General features: G+C 35.0%; 1 protein-coding gene across 1 annotated transcript in view; it reads left to right on the top strand.

Annotated features, from left to right (window-relative positions):
- CDH12 (cadherin 12) overlaps positions 1-23,690 on the top strand; it is a 171,151-nt gene that overhangs the window by 39,223 nt on the left and 108,238 nt on the right. Inside the window, exon 2 of the mRNA XM_015559829.1 lies at positions 19,322-19,616. Within this exon, the coding sequence (XP_015415315.1) occupies positions 19,322-19,616 (295 nt within the window). The remainder of the gene's footprint in view (positions 1-19,321; positions 19,617-23,690) is intronic.

Genomic DNA, 23,690 nt, shown 5'->3' with positions numbered 1-23,690 from the left:
ATGTATGATATATATATATATATATATATATATACCGGAAATGAAGGAGGGGGAGGTAGCTACAATTATTAATAAACGCATGTATATGTTGTATAAAAAGTCACAAAATTCTAAGAAATTCTGTCATTGTATACATCATTGTTTTTCTAATTGAAATTAAAAAGCAGTCAAAATGACTTCCTTGGGCAATCTAGTGTTAATAATACATTTCAAAAAGAAACTAAATATTATATTTTTGGATTTGGTTTCAAATAAATCTAAATCATTTTTTTGGCCTACTGGCCATTCATTCATTGATTGACTCATAAAACTAAATGACAACAACAATAAAAACCATTTATTTAGCTACTAAGTACAAATAATTAAGATGCATATTGGGAAATATTGCCTTTAAACTTTTTAAGACGCTCACAGTCTGAAGATAAGGATAACTTGTGTATAAATAGTGGAGGTAATAATGTGTAGTTGATAGAGACAAACACAACCAAGACATGGGAGTGAATTAGAAGGATTGGACAAAGATGCTAAGAGGATACAATATTAGAAGATGGGTTACCAGGTAGAATACTTTATTAGAAAATGCATCTTTCAGGACTATGTACCAAAATAAAGAAATGATAACTATGACATGTTACTTAAAATACATGCATTGAACTACACAGGCACAGAATTTTAAAAATAAAATCAAATGGATTCACAGAATTCTATATTGGTAAACTCTTTTGTTATGAATAAGCTAAACTAAAATGTATTCTCATTTACCTTAAATAGCTAAGGCAAAATTGTGGTTTAGGGGGACAGGTTAAAAAAGAACTAAAGTTGCTGTATTCTAGACCTACTACTCTAATTTTGAGCTGGTTGGACAATATGGTACTTTTCTAGATGGTCAGGTACTGATTTTATGATTTGCTGTTTAAATTCATGTTTTAATTTATTATTTCCACAGTTATTTTTCATGTGGCAGTCAAGTATTTTTCCTTTATGTATGTGTCAATTACCCACATTGGGAGAGCTGGCAGCACGGGAGTTATTCAATGAAATTATTATTTCCCATAGTGCTCAGAAGGTCAACCCACTGTGAATGCAACCAAATCTATTTCAAAAGTTGATTTCCAATAACAATGTTTTTCTGACATATTGTCCTTGGCAATAGAATCATGATTAAATGAAATTGTTAGCTTCTAAATTACTGGACCTGTAAAAGGAATATTTACTTAGAGTGTTAAGGATTGGTTTTTAAGATTGCTTTATTTACTTTGGTAATGTGACAGCAATGAAAAAAAATAATCATATTTTCATTAACAGTGAAATCTGACTGCATTTATTAATTTTAGTTAAGTAAGCCCTTGATATTCTCTGCAACTAACACATTATTCACATCAATACTTAGAGAAAATGTGAAGATTACAGTTCTTTTATACATATTTAATATAAATATATCATTCTAAAATGATATCTATAATATAAGGCAAGGGTTATTCATAAATTTATAGAAGCAAATTCCGTTCTTTGACTGGCAGTAAGATCCCTTAACACTCATATAGTTCCCACACAGGTACCATTAAAATGAAAAATGCTCACTTTTTAGGCATATGTATACTAAATCAAAAGCTCATTTTTTGTTTTAATATTTTTCTTCAACTTTATGATATTATTTTTGAAAGCACAATTAATAATGTTCAAACAAGGCCAATCAGATACCAGTCAGTTATGAATGTGTTTTAAACTTTCTCTCAGGGTGCTCAATAAATAAATACTTCTATTTGTATCCACTTTGAATCAGCTTTCACAGAATCATACTTTAATCAGAAAATATGCGCTATGTGATATTAATTATATTGATTTTTTTCAATATTGCTGTGCTCACTAAATCTTGTTTCTATACGCTAATGAAATATTTTATTTCATGATGAGTCTCTGGGCTAGTAGAGAGACATGAAATGTTATGGACACATTTTACATAATATTCTGTATTATAGTAATTGACCACATGCTTCTAAATGAAAATTACTATGTCCAAACATAGTACATACAGATGCTCAAACATACAGCTTAAAACTAGATAATTTGTAATTGATTTGATAGAATTTTAATTACATTGCAGAAGGATATGGAAAAGAAATTTAATAAAGAACTGATTATCATTTTAAAACATGAATTTTGCCTCATCGGTGTGGCTCAGTGATTGATCCCAGACACTAAGAGGTCACAGGTTCTATTCTTGGTCAAAGCACATGTCTGGTTGCAGGTTTGATGCCCAGCAGGGGGCGTGCATGAGGTAGTCTATAGCTGTTTCTCTTTCATCGATGTTTCTATCTTTCATTCCCTCTCCCTTCCTTTCTCTAAAATCAATAAAAACCTATTTTTAAAATATTATAAAATACAAATATTATATTTTTAAAATATAATCAAACAAGGAATATGGCATTATTAAACACCAGTTTCAAAACAATTTTATGTAAATGATTATACAGACCTGTTTTCTGATTTGCAGTAGAAGGTAGCTCTGTATTTTCATTATAGATAATTCCTGTTAAGTTTTATGTCTTAAAATTCTTTACAAAACAGCTGTTTTATTATTTACCAGGGGCCCCATGCATGAAATTCGTGAAAGGGGTTTGGCCCTCCGGGCCCTGCTGCCTCGCGGCCCTGCCCTCCACCCACTGGTCGTTCCAGAAGGTCGTTCTGCCATCTGGTCTAATTAGCATATTAGCTCTTTATTATATAAGATTAGAGAGCTCTTAAGTTTTCTTTGAATGAGATATTTATTTAGAAAAACATACAAAGAGCTCAATCAAACATGTTTAGAACATGCCGATGTTATATTTATCAATTATTTATAGAGCAAATTAAATGAGTTTAAGATTTTTTCTCTTGTATATGTTTACAGAGATTTGATTCTTACTATGAATTGGAAATAATTTTTACAGACATGAATACTGTTGCATGAAGAAAAATATCTACTAAGTTAGAAACTATAACCTTCCAAGCAAGTAGAGATTTATGTTTCTTGTATTAAAAAAACACCCAAAGATAAATATCTTGGGTCTGGTCCAGCAAGTCCAAGATAACATTAAAAATATCCTTTTAATTTTCCAATTCATCACCTTAAACTTTCTGCTTTCTCCTTTATGCTCATAAAGTAGTGTCTATGTATCTAGCCATTATGTCAGCAATATATGGGAAAAGGGAAGGAAAAAAAGAGGAAAAAATGGAAGAAAAGCAGCAAAAAGTACATACCAGATGAGTTTGCTCATTTAAAAAAATTTTCCTAAACATCACCAAAGGTTTTGTTCATGTTTGTCTCATTAGCCAAAATGGAATCCCATATCTACCCTTGGCTCTGAAGTACTATGGGAAGGTGAGCATTTTAATTAGGCAAACTGCTAGCCAAGACACAGCCCATTGATAATAGATTCCATCACTATGGAAGGATTATGTTAATAAAAATGAAGGGGAAATGAATATTAAATAGGCCACTGGCAGTGACTGCCATACTCATCAACTTTGCAATCAGATCCAAATGGCAAACTGAGATATTGTCAAAGGGATTGCTAAATATAGACGTTCAGGTAGACTTAGTAAAATCATAGATAACACATCTCACTATATTTTGTGATTTAATGCTCTGGAGTAATAGTTTACTGAAAGCTGCAAGATAAAAAATTTATTATATAATTGCGTTTTACTCCCTATCTTCTAGCTATGTAGGATTGGGCAAGATATTTAATATTTCTTGACATTTATTTTCTAATTTATTCAATAAGAGAAATTTTAGAGGGATCACATTATTTTGCGTAGATACACACATTTCAAATGACTTCCCATTTTTCTCAAAATTCATGTAATTAGTAATGATTTTTAATGACTGAATAAAATTTCAGAAATAGGAACTCTCAATGAAATTTTCCTGATTGTCATTTTTTCTAATGATGTAAGAAAACAATTCTAAGTAAATAATATGTTGGGATTAAGAACAGCTACAGGCTCTGTTTTAAGCTGAGTAGGTGTTCAATAAAGTGTTAATATACTTTTATAGTCGAGCGATATAGTAAAATGAATTGTGCATTGACTGCATTTATATGTATGGCAGGAAAAACATTCCTGCATTATTCTGGCCATCATTTGGACATGGAATGTAATAATCTTTGCTGCTGCTATATGGTGAGATGCGAGGGTCCTCCTGATGGATGAAATATTTCCAGTCAGTAATAACTAGCACATTATGACTAGAGATTTGAGTCAGCAATAATTAGATCACTTTATACTGAGAAACAGTCATGGTGATGGACAGATTTTTGAGTTGCCGAAGCAAGAATCAAGAAGTCTGGTCCAGCCCCTTTCTTTCTGGTTTTGGTTAACCAGCTCAAAGTGCATGCCTGTGGCCAGCCTTCCTAGTCTCTCAAAGATTTACTCAGACCCCAGGATCTCTTTGTCTTGCAGAAAACGCTTGATCTCAGGCAAATCCCAGTACACGTAGATGTGGGCTCAGGCTATCAATCTATAATAATAAACGCGTAATATGCTAATTAGACTGGACAGCCAAATGACCTTACGGACATCCTTCTGGATGACCTTCCAGACAAAGCCGGGGCTGTCAGGGCTGAGGCAAGCTCCACGGCTGCAAGGGCCTAGCCCTAGCCCCTTGCACAAATTTTGTACATCGGGCCTCTAGTATAGAAATAAAAGGACAGAAGAACATTAAGCATAAGAAGAAGCAGAGGGCAGGGTTTGACCATGACTAAACTGCAGTAATAGCAGCAAAGAGCAGATTTATTCCAGTAACAATGGGGACAAGAAAGTAGGCATTAGCAGCTGGAAGGAAATAGGAGCTAAGGCTTAGTAGTGCTTACTTTTTGTTCGGTGTGAAGCTCCTTACTTTTATTATCTTATTATATTCTTATTGGCTAACACTATTATTCCAATTTTACACATAGGAAGTTCACTATTTTGCCCAAGATCATAGCACCAAACCCAGACCATTCAGTTCCAAAGACTGCTCTTAAATAATATCCAACATTATATCTACATAAAATAAAAACAATAATAAAAATGAAGCCTTAGCCAGCGGTTCTCATCCTGTGGGTCGCGACCCCTGAAAATACATCCTGCATATCAAATATTTACATTACGATTCATAACAGTAGCAATATTATAGTTATAAAGTAGCAACGAAAATAATTTTATGGTTGGGGGTCACCACAACATGAGGAACTATATTAAAGGGTCGCAGCATTAGGAAGGTTGAGAACCACTGCGAGTCTGCTGCTTTAAGAGAAATCTAAATAGATTGGCCTGTCCACGTTTATGACCGGAAAATTCCATAACAGGTGAGAACCTGTAGGCTGAACTAGCAGCGGTTCCATCGATGCCTTTAACTGATATTGTTCACTAATAGTAAGATTTATCACAGACATTATGGAAGACACTTAATGGCTACAGTACTCTTAGAGAAACGTCCTGGGAATATATGTTTCAGGCTGCTGCAGTTCTTCTCAGATCATATCATATTTCTTGTGAAAATAGTGTAGTGTGAACTGATGGGGCTCCAAACTTGAAGAGATAGTTCAATGGGTTTGTATTCTGAATTGGAGAGAAAAGTCCATTTTTATTTGCTCTTAGACTCGTGTTTTGAATCATATAATATTAAACATAATAAGAATGTTAGAAGACGCTGCCTCCAGTTTGTCTTTTAAATGTCCATGCTTTATTTTTAAGACCTGGATAAAAGGATGTGACAAAGAGCATCTAGACTTTCTTTTTTTAAAAAAAAAATATATTTTTATTGATTTCAGAGAGGAAGGGAATGGAAGAAAGAGATATAAACATCAATGATGAGAATCATTGATAGGCCACCTCCTGCACGCCCCCCACTGGGGACTGAGCCCACAACCCGGGCATATGCCCTTGACCAGAATCGAACCCGGGACCCTTGAGTCCACAGGCTGACGCTCTACCCACTGAGCCAAACCAGCCAGGGCAACATCTAAACATTCTTGAACAATTTTCTCATGGTGGATCCATAGGTCTACATGAATTGATACTTGAAGGAGAACTAATGAGAGTCAGCTAAGAAAGTTTAGTAAATGAAAGTTGGTCTCTCACGCAGATGTCTAGCTGCAAAATGTAAATGGTGCCAGATAATGTACTATAGGTGGACTAACTTTTCAGGAGACTAACTGTGGTTCACCAAAGGTATTCATTCTAATGATACAAAGGATCGTATTGCCCCTATAATTTTAAATGTTCAATGTGAGAAAATATTCACTATCACTCTTCTTGAAATGCTGGCCCTGGAAATACTTTGTAAAGACTTACTGTCTTATCAGAGTCATTTTAAAGAGGCCCCTGGCCAAAGATAGAACAGTTGAGTATGATGAGGATGACGACACAGATAGACCAGAAGGCACCACAGCTGTTTGAATCCAAAATGCCCCGTTATGGCAGCTCTGCCTGGTCACATTTGACAGATGCAGGCGACCTGTAGCATCGAGAGTGTGACAAGTACAATTTGAAACTGACATTGACAAGTCACTGCAGAGAGAGACAGATGATGAGGGAGCTCTGAATAAAACGATTTTTTAAGTCAACTGAACAAGAAAAGATACTATCAATGATTCTTTACTCAGAGAATTCCAAGTAAGTAGGGAAATTTTCCTCATATTTAAGAGAAACAACTTTTTTTATGTATGAGTTGATGCTACAGTTATTAATGACACGAAGTTATTAGGACTGTTTCAAGCAGGAAACTCTGCTCTCTGCACTCCATAAAATCAGCCTGGGATATAATATGCAAAATAAAATTTATGTTGTTACTAGTAGTACAAACCATACATGGTTTATGGAGAAGGCACTAGAATTGCATTATCACTAGAGTATATATGTGTGTGTATATACTAGTATGTATATTTGTTTTTAATTTTGAAAGCTTAAACTTACTCCAGATTTAATAAAGAATAAAATTTCTAGTTTTGTTCCTTTTCGCTCTACTGTTGTTGCTGCTACATGGCTAAATGTTATCATTGCTCTGCTCTTTTCTTTGGGGATAAGAAGTGCTTATTATGATTAAACGCATAGGATCAGGGAGAAGGAAAATTAGCAGTTATATAGGATAATAAGGACAAAGCACAATTTATACCCCAACATTGAAGTTCCATTCTGTCTCCTCAGACATAGGCCTTGGCCTTGCGTTATAAGCTCAATCTCCCTGATTGCAAAAGTTCGCAAGAAGAAAAGTCATTTTTAAAACTCACTTTTTATAGCAAGTTTCCAGCTGAGGAGATATATCCACAGTCCACAGTTGACTTTATACCATGTAATAACTTTTAAAATCCTTATTTTAAAATTGAAGACAATATTGTGAAGTGTGATCACCATAGATTTTATAAGTATTTCTAATTAGGTATATTACTTTACATATAATGCATTAGCTTGAAAATTTAGATTTATTTGGTTTTTGTATTTACAATAGAAATAAAAACAACTATCAAACATACGTATATGCATTATCTGACATTTTCATATATGTTATAATAGGAAGAGTGAGAAAGATTTGTATACGCGTTAAAAATACAATAAATTTTTACTCATTGAACCAACTATACATAACTATTCATTGCATGTAAAGGTAGGGGAGAGTTTCTTCTATATTCAAGTGACATAATTACCATGATGTCATGGCATTTCTAGGTATTTATCAGATAGCTTCCCATGGAGAAATATCATTCTTAGTCTTATCTATCATTGTTCACTTCAAAATTGCACAACCTATAGTCAAGTATTTATGGATAAGATAAATTACATTGCAGCTTTAATTTTTCAGGTTTACAACTCTTACTCATGACATAGAAAATGAAGAGAGATTTAAAATCCATTGCAAGCATGTAACTATAGTTTCATAAAATTTTATGTTCTACAAAATATAACGTGATAAAAATGTGAAGTGCAGAAAATATTTTACATTATTTGCTCTTCATGTCTACAAGTTTTGGGCCGTTTAAAAAGTTAAATATGAGGGGGGAAATATTTTTATTTTTGTTAAAGAAAACTTCCAAAATAGCTTAAAATGAAATGGAAAAAAAAAACACATGAAAGAGAAAGTGCATTATTTAGACTAAGTCAGACACGTGAGTTTTATTTCCAGTCTCTCAACTTTTGAGCTGCAATATATTGGAGAAATATTTTAATATCCCCAGCTTCAGGCTCCTCATTGGCATTGCTAAGAAGGAAAAATATTATTAACGATGTCAAAGAAGACAATACTTATAAAATAATTAGTACATCTCTATAAATTATTTAAATAGAAAAGATTAGTATAATTATGAATAATCAAATGATCCCATTTCATTTGATATATATCCTTCTCTACCCACACAATAAAGCTTATGTCTACTAATTTTCCTCTTCGTTATTTTTTCTGTGTTGCTAATGGAGCTGGAAATTGATGTGGCCATTTGTAAGCCAGCATCGATTTGTTCTCAGTCCCTGATGCCTTTTGGTGGTATTGACTTTTTCCCATATAAATTCTGTAACACATTTACATATGAAATCATAATGAAATACATTGAATGTAATTCATCTCACCTGCAACCATTAGAAAACTAGGTTGTTGTTTTTTATTTTTAAAGTTTTAAAATTGGATAGGCAATGATATTTTGATTTATTAAACATTATAAGGCTGATTTCAATTCCAAGTGGCTCCAAAATAGGAGCAGGTAATTTTACTTGGTTTAATGGAAAGAACTCTGGGCAGAGTTGGATAACCCAGTTTCTATTTTGATTGCTGTAATTAACTAGCTCTATAATATTGAGGAAATCACTTAGCCTTTTGGATTCTCAATTTCCTCATTTGTGAAAAGAAGTAATTGAAACAATGTTCTCCAAGGGCTTTCCAGTCCCAAAGGCCTGATCGGATGTCATTACAGAAGCCATTGCTTTGACACTGTTTTCTTTTTAAATCTATACCCCTTCTTAACAATTCAAATCACACTAAAAATATTATGGGAATACCTGATCCCAGGGTATCCCAATTTGGTTTAATTGATGCCTATGACCAACATAATTGGGTGACAGCCAGAGTGGCCATTCTCTCCAGTCCAGGAATTAATTATGCAACGCGCTGGATTGCTCAGTTCAAGAGTCCTGGTAGAAATAGTTCTAGAACAAGAAAAACATAGCCTACACCTCTGTTAGGCAGTTTTTAAAGACAGTTTTTGTATGTGAACTGATATATATCTGAGCTGGCTGCTCAAATGCCTTATTATTCTCCTTCCCAGGAAGAGGGTCAATAAATTTCAAGCATCATTAGCAGCAAGTATATACTCAAAACCAACAAATTACATGGCAACTTCTCAGAGAAGGCTTCGGGATATGAAAGGGATCGCCAGTTCGTTATATCTTCAAGAACAGAAGGATCATAGAAGCGAAAGTACTCAACATTTTATAAGGCAATAAGTGAAGCCTGTTGTAAGCTAAAATACAGTATTGTTTGTATTTTTTATGTCAGAGGAATCAAAACTAGGAATTAAAGAGAAATCATGTTCAGCACGTTGCTTTCCACCCAGAAGGTAGGGGAGTGACTTGGGCAGTAGCTGTGTTGTGGGTTCAGAAAGGTTCAAGCAGAGGATTTCAAAAGCGTTCTGTGAATTGTGATGCCTTTTCCACTGTATATCTGTGATTTTGAATTGGGGAAGGGGAGTAGGAAGAAACTGTGCACACTGACCCTGCTTCATTCAACATATATTTTGCATAATGATGTCGCGGCTAAGCTTTCATTACAGAAAATTCTGTTTAAAGAAATGCTTAGGACAGCTGGTTTGCAGAATACCTGCATGGAGTGTGATGAATGTACTGAAATCATGCATTTGATTCAAATTTAATTAACTATTATTATTTGAGTGGCAGAGCAGAGGCCTATGATATAACCTAAGTGTCTACAGTATACAGTGAGACACCTTTCATTTCACTTCCCACAATTTACATGATGAAAGATCTGCCCTCAATCCTACGCTCACCACACACTAGATCATTCATTTCCCTCATTCCAAAGGTAAGATTGGGCCTAGCTGGTTTGGCCCAGTGGATAGAGTGTGGGTCTGCGTGTACTCATTAAAAAATGCAATCAATTTTTACTCATTTAACCAACTATAGACTGGAGGGTCCTTGGTTCGATTCAGGTTAAGGGCACATGTCTGGGTTGCAGGCTCAATCCCTAGTAGAGGGTGTGCAGGAGGCAGCCAATCAATGATTCTCTGTCTCTCATCATTGATGTTTCTCTCTCTCTCTCCCTCTCCTTTTATATATATATTTAAAGTTAAGATTGGGAGATATTTCACTTTGATCTAAAACAGGAAACAGAATCCCTTTCTACTACCACCAGTGAAGTGGGGACTGCCCTCAGCTCCTCGAGGTCACCCCTCTGTATCAAACACACATGGGTGTTTGTGTGCTCCTAAGCCAGCTGGGGCATGTGTCTCTGACTTCTATGTCTACACCTGGAAAAAGCCCTCTTGCTTTTAAAGGACGTCTGTGATTAGATCAGAGCCACTGAACATAGGCCTAGAGTTAAATCCACAGGCTTCGCAGTCCTGGGGTTATGCAGAGAATATACACCAAGGGGAGCGAAACCCTGGGGAACATTGTACAATCCTGCCAACCACACCCTATGTCTGAACACAATCATAATGAAGAATAAAGATTTGATTTGAATTTAATTCTGTATGAAATACAAGTTTTATGATCTACAACAATACAATCAGATATAATTGGACCCTGTTTAATCTCAGAAATTCTGTCTATAACTTATCTTAATCAGCAGCTAATGATATATGGACCTGAAAATTATAAAAAGCAGTGAAAGGAGGCAAGTGAATAAACTATGTTGTAATTGTGGAAATCATGCAACTATACAACCTATAATATTCATATGTTAGCTTTAGTAAAGTGTGATGTATTCACACATGCATATTCTACTTAATTCTATATAGTCAATGAATTATTGGGAAAATTTAATAATGAAGCGATTTAGTAACTTTTGAAAACAATGAAACTTTGATGTAAGGTCTCCATTAATATCAAATTAAGCATCTGCTTTTATAATCCAGAATTTCTTTTTTATTTGACCTTTATAAATGCAATAGCCTGAAATCAACTTATTTCACTCAGGTACCCAATAATATATATTTGTGAAAAGCAGTCAAAATTGAGCTTCCAGCACCTGGGAAAGATGTTTTCATTTTATTTTTTAATTTTTCTTTCCTCTTTATATTTGAACTCAAAGTATTATCTCTTTGGAGGTTTCTTCAGATTCCTATTAGCCCTAGTGGGAAATAAGTGAGCCCTGAGAATTATTTCGTCCTTAATGTGTCTATAATAAGATCTTTAGAAAAAAAAAATCCCTGGTTAACCTGCACTCAGAAACAAGGTTCAACTTACTGCATTTCTAATACAGAGCAGTTACTGTTTCTGTTTAACATATTGAAATTTAGCATTAAGATTATTCACGTTCATACAATTTGGCAAAAGTGAATATTTAATACATACAGATCATGCAAATAAGATAATATTTATTTATACAAAACTGAGAGATATGAATACTTAACAGTAAGTTTGACATAAAACAGCTTTACTCATAATACAAAAAACACAATCTGTACTTGGATTTATTTTTTCTGTGTTTGTAATATTATAATTCAAAATCCATTTAAAGTAGTTATTATAAAGTGAGGAAATAAAATAAAAGACTTCAATGAGGTGGTTTTGTGATTAAGACATAAAGCCATTCCTACCTTACTGCATGCTACAGAAAATGGGTCACCTTCAAACCACCCTTGAAAATAAGCAGATAACATAATTTCAGATTGCATTATTTAAAGAACATTGTTATAGTATGTATATCTACATAGTCTTTTTTTCAGTTTGTAAAAAAAAGTCCATATGTGGGCAGGTTAAAACACAAATGCTCTGCCGAAACCGGTTTGGCTCAGTGGATAGAGCATCGGCCTGCGAACTTAAAGGTCCCGGGTTCGATTCCGGTCAAGGGCATTTTTTTAGGTTACTATTAATTATCCCAAATATATAAGTGACACCTAATATATTGGAATTATTTCTAACTATGAATATATAAATTGGTATTTTAAATAAAACACAAACATAACATGCTTTTTAAAATATATAGTATATGCTTTTTAAGTTTTCAATAGGAAAGTGTGATTTGAGAAGCACAAAACTATAAAAAGAAACCATTTTGAATGAATATTATTGTTGAGACATACTAGAGCAGCCGTGGGCAAACTACAGCCCGCGGGCCGGATCCGGCCCATTTGAAATGAATAAAACTATTGAAATAAAAGACCATACCCTTTAATGTAATGATGTTTACTTTGAATTTATATTAGTTCACACAAACACTCCATCCATCCTTTTGTTCCGGCCCTCCAGTCCAGTTTAAGAACCCACTGTGGCCCTCGAGTCAAAAAGTTTGCCCACCCCTATACTAGAGGCACAGTGCACGGATTCATGCACAGGTGGCATCCCTCGGCCTGATCTGCAGGGATCCAGCCAAAACCAGCTCTCTGACATCTCCCGAGGGGTCCTGGATTGCAAGAGGGAGTCATTGCAGCTCAGCAGCTCCTGCATTGAGTGTCTGCCCCCTGGTTGTCAGTGCACATCATAGCTACTGGTTGGACGGTCAAATGGTCAGCTGATTGGTGGAGGCTTAGGCTTTTATATATACAGACTAGAGGCTCGGTGCACGACATCCATGCACGGGGGGTGGGGGTGGTTCCTGAGCCCGGCCTGCACCCTTTTGCAGTCCAGGAGCCATCAGTCAGACATGCTTAGTGCTGCCCCCCTATGGGAGTGCACTGACCACCAGGGGCAGCTCCTGCATTGAGTGTCTGCCCCCTGGTGGTCAGTGCACATCATAGAGACCGGTTGTTCAGCTGTTTGGTTGATTTGCATATTACCCTTTTATTATATAGGATTGTTTCCAACTGTACTCCTGTCTTCTTGAGAGCAAGTACTAAGTTATCTTTTCTATTCTAGTATCTCTTGGAATCAACAATGGGCAGTCCAGAGAATTTTTTTAAAGCTTTATTGTTGAAAGTATTACAGGTATCACTTTTCCCCCCTTTGACCCCTTCTAACCCACCCCAACTCCCATCCCAGGCCTTCACCACCTATTGTCTGTGTCCATGGGTTATGCATACAAGTTCTTAAAGCATTTTTGAATTAAACTCTTTTTGGTAATGCATCCATAAGAATAGAATTTGGTTTTGCTCAAGCAAAGTGATGTCACAAAACTAATTCTGGGTATTTTGCATCTGTGGTTTATCTAATTCTTGAACCAAAGATTTTGATGATCTTTTTCTTTTAATTTGTCTCAAGAGAGACACAGTTTTGAAAGTTAAGAAAAGTTATATTATAGTAATCAAATTGAACAAGTTTGGTTTAGTGCTAGTCCCAAAGACACGCGGGGTTAGACTACCTGATTTGAATCTCAGCTTCGTATCTTTCTATTTGTATGTCTGGAGGCAAACTTGCCTCTCTGTGCCATGGTGCCTGTATCCGCAAAATAAGGGCTAAGATTAGAGCTGTACTCATAGGGTTGTTCTGAACATCAGGGTGGTTTTAGATTTGCAAAGTGGCCTTAGACTCAAAGCCATTGGGAAATTGCCTAGCAAAAAGTAGAAGCCTGATAGGGTTTTCTGTCATCATTTCAGATCCAATTAGGTTTCTTGTGCCTATGAATATAAGTTAATATAACTGAAAACAAATCTGACTTTACAGGGTTTATTTAGAGAGAAAGGAAGGGAAATTGATGTTATGAAGTTAAATTCTTTACAATATTCTCCAAATTTTACAATGTAAATATTGGAATCCATATTTTACATATGAGGATTCTAACATTTACATAAATTTAGTAACTTACACAGTAACATCCAGCTAAGAAGTAATGGGTTTGGAATTTTAACTCCAAATGTCTGCTCAGGTTCATAGATTTTAGATCAGTCTATGTTTTACATTAGAGTTAAGATCTGTATCTTACTGCTGTATTAGAGCTATTAAATGCTTAGGCAAAGAGGTTAGGGTACAACATACAGCTTTTGAAATATAATTTTTACATTTTGAACTATTTGAATTTAGTTATATCTCTTTGATTGTAATTATCATGTTAGTATATCACTGATTAGTTTGAGAATTAAATAAAGCTTATAAAACTATTACAGATATTGAGTAAGTGTTAATAATAAAAATAATAATGTGGAGAAATTAATACATTCAATAACAAATTAACAAATAATATATATATATATGTAACAATGTATCATTGTTATCAATGAGCCATCATTTTTGTCCCTTTAAATCTAGAATAAAACATAAAAATCTACCTAGTATTCTGAAAAAATAACCACACTTAAAACCATACATAAAATGCACTTTTATTTCAAAAACAGAGATTCCATTAACGATGGTTTGACCAGAATAGTTTATTGTCTGGAAATGTTTTGTTACCTAAAAAATGGCTCTGTGAAAAATGTTCTACAGCTTTGGAAATGTATGAAAAATTATTTTAACCTTCTCCTTCCATATTTTTCCTTCTAAATCCAGGCACCATGCCAATGACCTCTCAAACTTTTGCAGAAATACCTGTTAATATATTGTGACACTCTCAAATGATTTAATATAATCTGGGTGAGCTCAAGTTGTAAAATAGGACAATCTAAAAAAAAACACAAAAAACAGGATGCCTCTCACATATGACCACACATATAATAATCAAGGACAAAAGGAAAGATGAAAAAGAATATCGGGTGGATAGTATATTTTCTCTTTAGCAGTGTTAAATAAAAAAAATTCAACTGAGTAAATTGAAAGATCAAATGGGCTTATTCAGTGATTCATGAATCAGGTAGCTTCCCATACAGTAAATACAAGGAGCTTTGCCGAGCTGAAGAAGGTTTTTATGGATGGAAAGGAGGCAGAAAAAGATGAGCAAAGTACTCCTCACTTCATGCAGGATCACCTTCCTAAGCGGGGAGGAAGGAGTCCTTCTGGCAGGTGATCTCTCTAGAGCTGACCAAGTAGTTCCAGGTTGACTTGTTAAAGGTGACATTCCTGGGAGAGGCTGAGACAATTAGGTTAATTGACTTGGTTGGGTGATGTGGGGCATCGCACAAATCTCCATTTGGGGCCTGTTGGTTCCTTTTAGCAACAGGATGTACAATATATCCTAAAACATTAGCTTTTGTTGCTCCCAAGCATGGTAAATAGCCTTTGTTCTTTCTCCTCCTTAGCATACCTCTGGGGAAATCTGGGCCTTTTTGAAATGGGTTTCTACTTTCTTAAATAGGAGTTGAAATATTTCCAGATGATAAATAGCTTTGGGTCTGTAACCCAGGCAGGGGAGTTCTCAACTCACATTGGGCTGTTGAAGGGAATTCCCAACCTTGTAAAGCAGTATTCCTCTTGCTGGATGGCAACAATCAAGCGAGGAAGAACAAATGAGTCCCCTCCGGGAACAGAACGGAATAGATGTCAAATATTCTTGAGCATTCAGTGGCTTCAGAAAGAGAAAACGTTTGCATGATTCCATTACTCAGGCAGAGTTATAAATCATCTTTGGGTCTGGTCTTCCTTTGTCAATAAACAACGAGTTAAAAACAATCTAATGGCACTGTAGCTAATAACAATGGCCACTGTGATGTTCCTGAGAACAGAGCAGGCATTAACAGGAAACCTAAGCAACTATAAAAAACACTTAGTATTTTATAAGATCACCGAGAATCTAGCAAAAGTCATTTGTTTCATACATAATGATTTTTTTTCAGCCGAAGAAACTCACATAAAATTGCCTTATATTCATTTTTGCAAGTTTATCTGAATACATCCTGTATGTAAATAAAACAATTTCTCCTTTCAACAAACCCCATTCTCTCCCCATGCCTAGGAACCACCCCCTATCCGGGCAAATAGCAAATGAAAATAAAATCGCTGCTGGACATGGTAATATAAAAACATTTTATACTCTTAGGTGCACTTTTCAACCCAGAGAAAAGGAGAGTAAATTCCTTCTTTTGTGCAGAGGTTTCTAAAATATAATCATAGATATGCTAGTAAGTACTTGACTTTAGATTAGCTTTCTCAAGACTTTTAAGTCCTAAAATTCAGTTTCACTTACACTCTGACGCTAGACCTCAGTATCTTTTTTAAGCCTCTTCTGGCATCTCATTTTCACGCTCCATCTGAGGTGACTTGGAAAACAGCAGAAAATAACAACACCACTTCCACAAAACAACTGCCTGGACACCGCATATTTCTACATCCACCATTTGTGGAACTCTGTTTCTAGGACAAATGTTATTTTAAGTGTCAGTATTAGGAGATGATTTTATTGGAGTTGGCTGTGTCAGTCAGTAAAGAGTCATCACCTACACAGAAAAAGCTTTTTAAAAATAATTGAAAGAAGAAACAGCGCTCGCTGTTATTTTTAAATGGCTCTGAAGGAGTTATTAGCTTTCTGTATGTGTAGCTTAAAGCCTCTGTATAAAAGGGCATCATGTGATTTTTCTGAACACAACTCAGAAATGAGGCAAAGCACAAGAATTCCCCTTCTGCACCCTCCCTTCTTCATGCAAATGAACTAAGCTGTAGCTTTGCAGTGTAAGCTAAGCCTGAATTCAGTTCCCATGCTGAAAAATTAAAAATAAATTTATCTATAAAGATCAATTTCTGGAATCATTCAAGATTCAAAAATGTTGATAAAAATGATCATGGTTTTGATCTTAAAAATTACCCTTGTATTTTGAGGAACCAAAAAGGTGGGCACACACATTCATCACATTTTTTTATTAAGAAATAAGCAAAATCCATTGACTTCCTTAAATGAATATAATACGGAAATTTAAAAATAATTTTGAATAATTTCAAATGACACTGAAGTCATTATAATATATTGCTATTGAAAGTATTGACTCATTTATCATTTTTTAAAATATATTTTATTGATTTTTTACAGAGAGGAAGAGAGAGGGCTAGAGAGTTAGAAACATTAATGAGAAAGAAACATTGATCAGCCGCCTCCTGCACACCCCCTACTGGGGATGTGCCCGCAACCAAGGTACATACCCTTGACCGAAATCGAACCTGGGACAATTGCACAGGCCAATGCTCTATCCACTGAGCCAAATCAGTTAGGGTGACTCATTTATGATTTTAATAATTATGCATATGTGTATATACAATAAGAAAACAATTACATAGACATATGAGAAAATATATGAATATGTTAATATATGTGAACCATTTTAGATATGTATATATTCATATACATTTATTAACATGAATATATATAACTGAAAGTGTATAAAAATGGTTAAAGAATTTATCTCTAGGTAAGAGAGTTTCACTTTAGTTTATAACATTCTCTATACAAGTTCTTTAATATGTAATATGAAGAAGATTTTACAGTACCCAACATCAGGTAAACACCACTTATTTAATATTAGATTGATTGTGAATAAACACCTATAGTGTAAACTAGTCACCTATGTGCCTGACTTAATCAGCACTGAATAACTGGTTTTGAATATTGCCTGCCAATGCAGGCTATTGCATGTGATCTCCTTTAAGGTATTATCCTGCAATGAGCTAGTATAACAATTCTAATCTTCTCAAGAGCTTTACATTAAATAAGTTCATTTTCAGTTCAAAATTTAACATATATATATATTTTTTTTAATTTTTATCATTGAAAGTATATGTCCCCTTTCCTCCCCCATTGACTCCTTCTAGCCTGCCCTGCCCCCACCCCCTGCCCCAAACCTTCAAATATTGTTTGAAGTTTTAATTTCTAGAAAACTCAGATTTAAATTAGAAGGAAAAGGTGGAAGAGGAAGGAGTAGCAACATTGAATTTAATTTGGATTTTGGAGAGAGCTGCAAACACATTTGCTTTTTTATTATGTCAGTTCAAAAAGAAAATGGTTCTGATTTGAGCTAAATGAAGATTTTTTGGTAACTACTTGGATCACATTGTAAAAACCTATTTAGAATTTTCACTCCGTTTCTGCAATATTACCACATATTTTTTGAGCTGTTGACAAAATGGATACAGTTTATAAAGTCATTGCTTTTGCATTGAGCATTTGCCTGTCTCATATCTTTAGATGAATTTGAAAGCAAAAGCAATACCCAATGTGTTGGATATTTTTAATAGTATGGTTGGAATCTGTAATTTGAAATTCCTAGGTTCAAAGAAGATTTATCTACAGCTTGATTTTACGCTTGAACCTTCTTATGCTTCACAGAAGTTTATGAAGAATTGGGGGCGGGTAGAGGCTTCCTCCTATCATTCATAGCATTTTTCTTAGACTTGAGTAAAATATACAGAAACTTTCAAAGAAAAATCAAAATCTAGTGTCTCCTTATTGTGTTCTCATTCTCTTAATTAGATAACTTGCTCAGGTCTAAATCTTTTGCTTATACTTATATACATATATATACTTTCAGAGCAAATTTTGATAGCAATATAAATTTAAAAAATGAATATATTTGTTTTAATAACATTAATTTGAATGATGATGTTATCTTACTGAACCTAAACTAAAATGTAGAGTTTAAGATCAAAAGTATGTAAAAGAAGCAAATAGGATCCAGAGACAGAGAAGCATCCATCAGACTGTCAAGCCTCAGAGGGAAGGTAGGGAAGGGTGGAGGTGAGAGGGAGAGATCAACCAAAGGACTTGTATGCATGCATATGTGCCTAACCAATGGACACAGGCACCAGGGGGAGTGAGGGCATGAGTGGGGGCAATGAGGGGAATAAGGACACATATGAAATACCTTAATCAATAAAGAAAAAAAAAAGAAGTGAATAGATACAAGTGTTTGAAATCCTTGTATTTATGCATGCTCATGTATTTGGGGTCTGTACTTCTGATATCTGCAATGTACTGAGCAATAAGATGGATTGAGGGAAAGCTGGGTGAAGGACAGGTATGGGATCTATCTCTGTGAGAAGTCAAGTAGATTCAAAGGTGAATGGTGGAGTCTTTGGGCTATACAGGTGTTCGCCATATATTTTTCAAACTTTGCTTTTTTGCGTGTTTAAAATGTTTATAATTAAAAAGTTGGTGAACAAAACAAACAGAAAAAAAGGAATTATATTGTTTTGTTTACCTTTTCTGATTAAAAATTGTACTGCAAGTATGGCTTTTTAACCTAGAACCTTATCTTTAATGGTCTTCATTTTCTCTCTCCTCTCTCCCTCCCTCCCTCTCTTTCTCTCTACTTCCCTCTCCTCTCCCCCTCTCTCCCTAAAGCTCCATTCTGACTTAGATAAGGGAGAGGGCACTGTTAAATACACCCTCTCTGGAGATGGCGCTGGCACCGTTTTTACCATTGATGAAACTACAGGGGACATTCATGCAATAAGGAGCCTGGATAGAGAAGAAAAACCTTTCTACACGCTTCGTGCTCAGGCTGTGGACATAGAAACCAGGAAGCCCCTAGAGCCTGAATCAGAATTCATCATCAAAGTGCAGGATATTAATGATAATGAGCCAAAGTTTTTGGATGGACCATATATTGCTAGTGTCCCAGAAATGTCTCCTGTGGGTGAGTAAACCAACCAAAATTCCATCAGATGCTACAAGACCTTTTCACATGTATTTTCTGCAGGTTGACGTAAACATCTTACTTGTAACCCAGAAGAGCATTCTTTCACTATAGAGCAGTGGTTCTCAACCTTCCTAATGCCGCAACCCTTTAATACAGTTCCTCATGTTGTGGTGACCCCCAACCATAAAATTATTTTCATTGCTACTTCATAATTGTAATTTTGCTACTGTTATGAATAGTAATGTAAATACCTGATATGCAGGATATATTTTCATTGTTACAAATTGAACATAATTAAAGCGTAGTGATTAATCACAAAAACAATATGTAATTATATATGTGTTTTCTGATGGTCTTAGGCGACCCCTGTGAAAGGGTCGTTCGACCCCCAACGGGGTTGCGACCCACAGGTTGAGAACCTCTGCTGTAGAGGATACAACAGTTACATTTATTTTTTTTACAATTTTCTTTCTATTTAACTTTTCCTTTTTGCTGAATTCTAAATATATAAGTAGATAAATAAATATTTAGGACATAAAACAATCTTTCCCATATTTACATTTCCCTGAACTCACAAAAGTCCTCCCTTTGCACTGAAATTGATGTCATTACCATTCCAGATACCTATATAGCTAGAGGTATCTATCTATATAGTTACCACACTCAACAAATAGCAGATAGTAATCCTTGGCTGAAAGTAAATTATCCACAGCATGTGTCACAGCTGAGCCTGAAGGTGGTACGGAAAGGGGTGTGTTGCATTCTTTGCTGCTTTCATTGGAAATCCCAGAAGGGTGATACTGTTTTCTTTGTAGCTGTAGGTCACCATAGTGGTTAAGCCATCACCCTAGAAAACAAATATGATCATGCGGTCAGTATTAATTTTACAATTAAGCTTTTAGTATCATCTTCATTCTTTATAATTAATAATAATGTAAAATCAACCCAACCAGCATGGCTCAGTGGTTGAGCATCGACCTATGAGCCAGAAGGTCACAGTTCAGTTCCCAGTCAGAGCTCATGCCCAGGTTATGGGCTCCATTCCCAGTGTGGGGTGTGCAGGAGGCAGCTGATCAATGACTCTCGTTCATCAATGATGTTTCTGTCACTCTCCCCTCTCTTCATCTCTGAAATCAATAAAAATATATTAAAAAAATAAAGTCACATTTCAATAACAACATAAACTGATAAAGTCCTATAATAGTTATTTTATGGTTGATGAGTAAAAGGTTCCAGATTTACTGACAATTTTAAATTATAACGATTATTTCTGTCACCATTGCCAATACATCAACTTATTTCAAAGTAAATTTTAGTTTCTAGCTCTTTTGTAAGAGAAAGCACTCATCACTTCCAAGTAACAACTTGAAACTCCTATGTGAGCTGTTGCTAATATTTCCCAAGTCTGACATTCCTCAGGGGGCTTCTGCTGCCCTTACAGGCATGGTAGACACACAAGGAATGTTGCACCGAGTACCCTAAGGGCAGAAGCAGGGTACTGGCTACAGGAGTTGTCACAGGGATTGATCATAAATCCATGCACTTGAAATTGTGTCTGTGACCTTATCAGGCATTCAAAGACCATCTCTCTCCTTGACCTGAGAAATTAGCTCAGAGTACTTCACTTAGACTTAAAAGTTTTGTATGTGTACTCAGGCTGCATATCTGTTATTCCACATCTGTTGCCTCTTTTATGTGGTGCTATGGTTGCTAGAGATTTAGAAATATAATTGGAAGAAATCTTATTAGAAAAGTAGACCCTGAAAAGGGGGAGAGCAATTTCTTAAAATTGCGCTTTGATATTACAGGGGCGTGGAATGAAGGTAATATTTTGAGAAAAAAAATTATGATTTTTATGAAGACAATGTCCTTTAGTAATAAATGTTTTACCGGTAACCTGCTCTGACTTCATGAAAATTAGAGATATTTATGTGAATTCATGACCCTCAGTGACACTTTATTACCTGAACAGCATCCTTAAACCAACATACACACTTCTCTCCAGTATTAGAAAATTATCTTACAAAGGTTTTTGTTGTGCCAATTAGGATAAGGGGTAGCTACAGAGTCTGAGCCCTTAAATAAGGAGTTCACAACTAGTGTTTGAAGAGAGAAATAAATCTGAAATATCAGACAAGTGGTAGGTGAGGGAGAACACAATAGCTTTTTCATGCTATTAGGTTGAGACATGGTTTGCTGTGCTTCTGGGGGGTATTAGAAAGAGCTACAGAAAACTATATTGTATCTCCATAATATACTCATTCCAAATAAATACTAAAAAGTCAAAATACCACATCCAAATTAAATATTATAAATTTAATATCTACCAGGCACTAATTTTGCCATGTCCCACAAGCTTGCCTATACACATATAACAAAAAGCACAGGAGACCCAGTTGGATCTGTGGCATTTGATGTTTTCGTTTTTATACGGCCAACTAAAGCTAACCAAACTGACAGTGTACCCAGGCATCATACCGATGTTCCCAGAGCTCCCGAGCTCCATTCCTAAGCATGGCCTTCTGACCCTACGGAAATGCTTCACTGCTCTAAGTCACTTTGTCCAACAATTATTTTTAATTTTTCTTAGAATTTAAAAATAATTTTTGGTCAAGGCCAAATGCAGCTTACCATGTTATAGTGGTCAGTACAGCTATTGTTTCAGTAACTCTCACCTTCAGTTTTATACACCGTGTTTGAGATGTTCTCTAGGAAATAACTATGCTTTCCCAATAACTGAGAATGTTCCCACTTCATTTTCAATACAAGAGAAGAATCACGCAATCTAAAAATACATATAGTAAAATAGCGATTCTTATTTTTACTATAAAATATCAAGAGATATTGAAATATTGAAACAAAGCTTATTATACAAATGCCTGTTTAGCAATAGGGAAGTGTACATGTGAAAATATGAACAATTAAACCTTTAATAAAGATTAACCAAAGTGAAAATTATAAGGAACAAAACTGTACAAAAGGGGAAATGGTGGTGAGCAGGGTACACAAAGATTTCAGAGGAAAATCAAGATTTGAGATCTGTAAGACTGTGAAATATATTTGGTTCCTGAAAGTTTAAGAAAATTCTAGTGAATCTATGAATTGTTTAAGAGAAAGGTCACTTTGTTACTAACTTGTGTGACATCCAAGATGACATGGAAGTAACATTCATAATTAAAGTGCTTTTCCTATGACCTAAGAAAATTACCTAATGATGCAGATATTCCCAAGGCAGAGTTACTCCTTAGAGACAAATTTGGGATTATGAATGCGGTCTTAACTCTTTAAGGTCACTCGAGTGACAGTGAGTTACAGTAATGTGCTCTCTTCCATATCTGGTAATTTTGAATCAGTGTGGTCTGTTGTAAGTTGCTTTCCCTCTCAGAGTGCTGATAGGTCTAACATCTTCAAATCCATATTCATACTTGTATTATCTTCTTCTGCCTGAGGTAAGCCATTAGGAAACAGCTGTTTTGGAAATCAGGTCGCTATGACACGTTTTATTGATGTCAATTCTGAATCATAATTTATGTAGTAAGACCTGCAATTTTCTGAGCTATAGTTAGGGGCCAGAAGATCTAAATAGAGATTTCCATTCCCTACTTTATTTAATCACTATGAAAATTTCATGCAGTGTTTCTTTTACTATTTGATCTTTATTTTCATATGAAAACTTAACCCTTGTGTATCAGAAAGTACAAACGACTCCAAGGTTCTTTAGAATAAAATTAATTGCAATTTATTATACCTTTTATTTTGGGGTTAGAAATTTTTTGCGGGGTCTTACTAAATTCAGTGTTTTGTGTTTTGCTTTGTTTTTATCTCAGCTGAGCTGGTTCTTTAGATATTACCCTTATTTATTTTAATTATATCTTATTTTCTGGCCCCAAACTATGCTTTGTACTTGTCTTACACACTTTGCCTGCCATGGTCCTTTAATATGCTATTTTTACAACAAGCCCTGTTATATAAAGATTAATATTTAAAAGCCAAAATCTGGTTTCTATATGTATTCTTTGCTATTTGCTATTGGAGTGTCATTACCCCCAGTCCCGTTCAATAGGCACAACA

This window comes from Myotis davidii, unplaced genomic scaffold (assembly GCF_000327345.1).
Source record: "Myotis davidii unplaced genomic scaffold, ASM32734v1 scaffold735, whole genome shotgun sequence".
Classification (NCBI taxonomy): domain Eukaryota; kingdom Metazoa; phylum Chordata; class Mammalia; order Chiroptera; family Vespertilionidae; genus Myotis; species Myotis davidii.
This window is presented reverse-complemented; position numbering and strand designations above follow the sequence as displayed.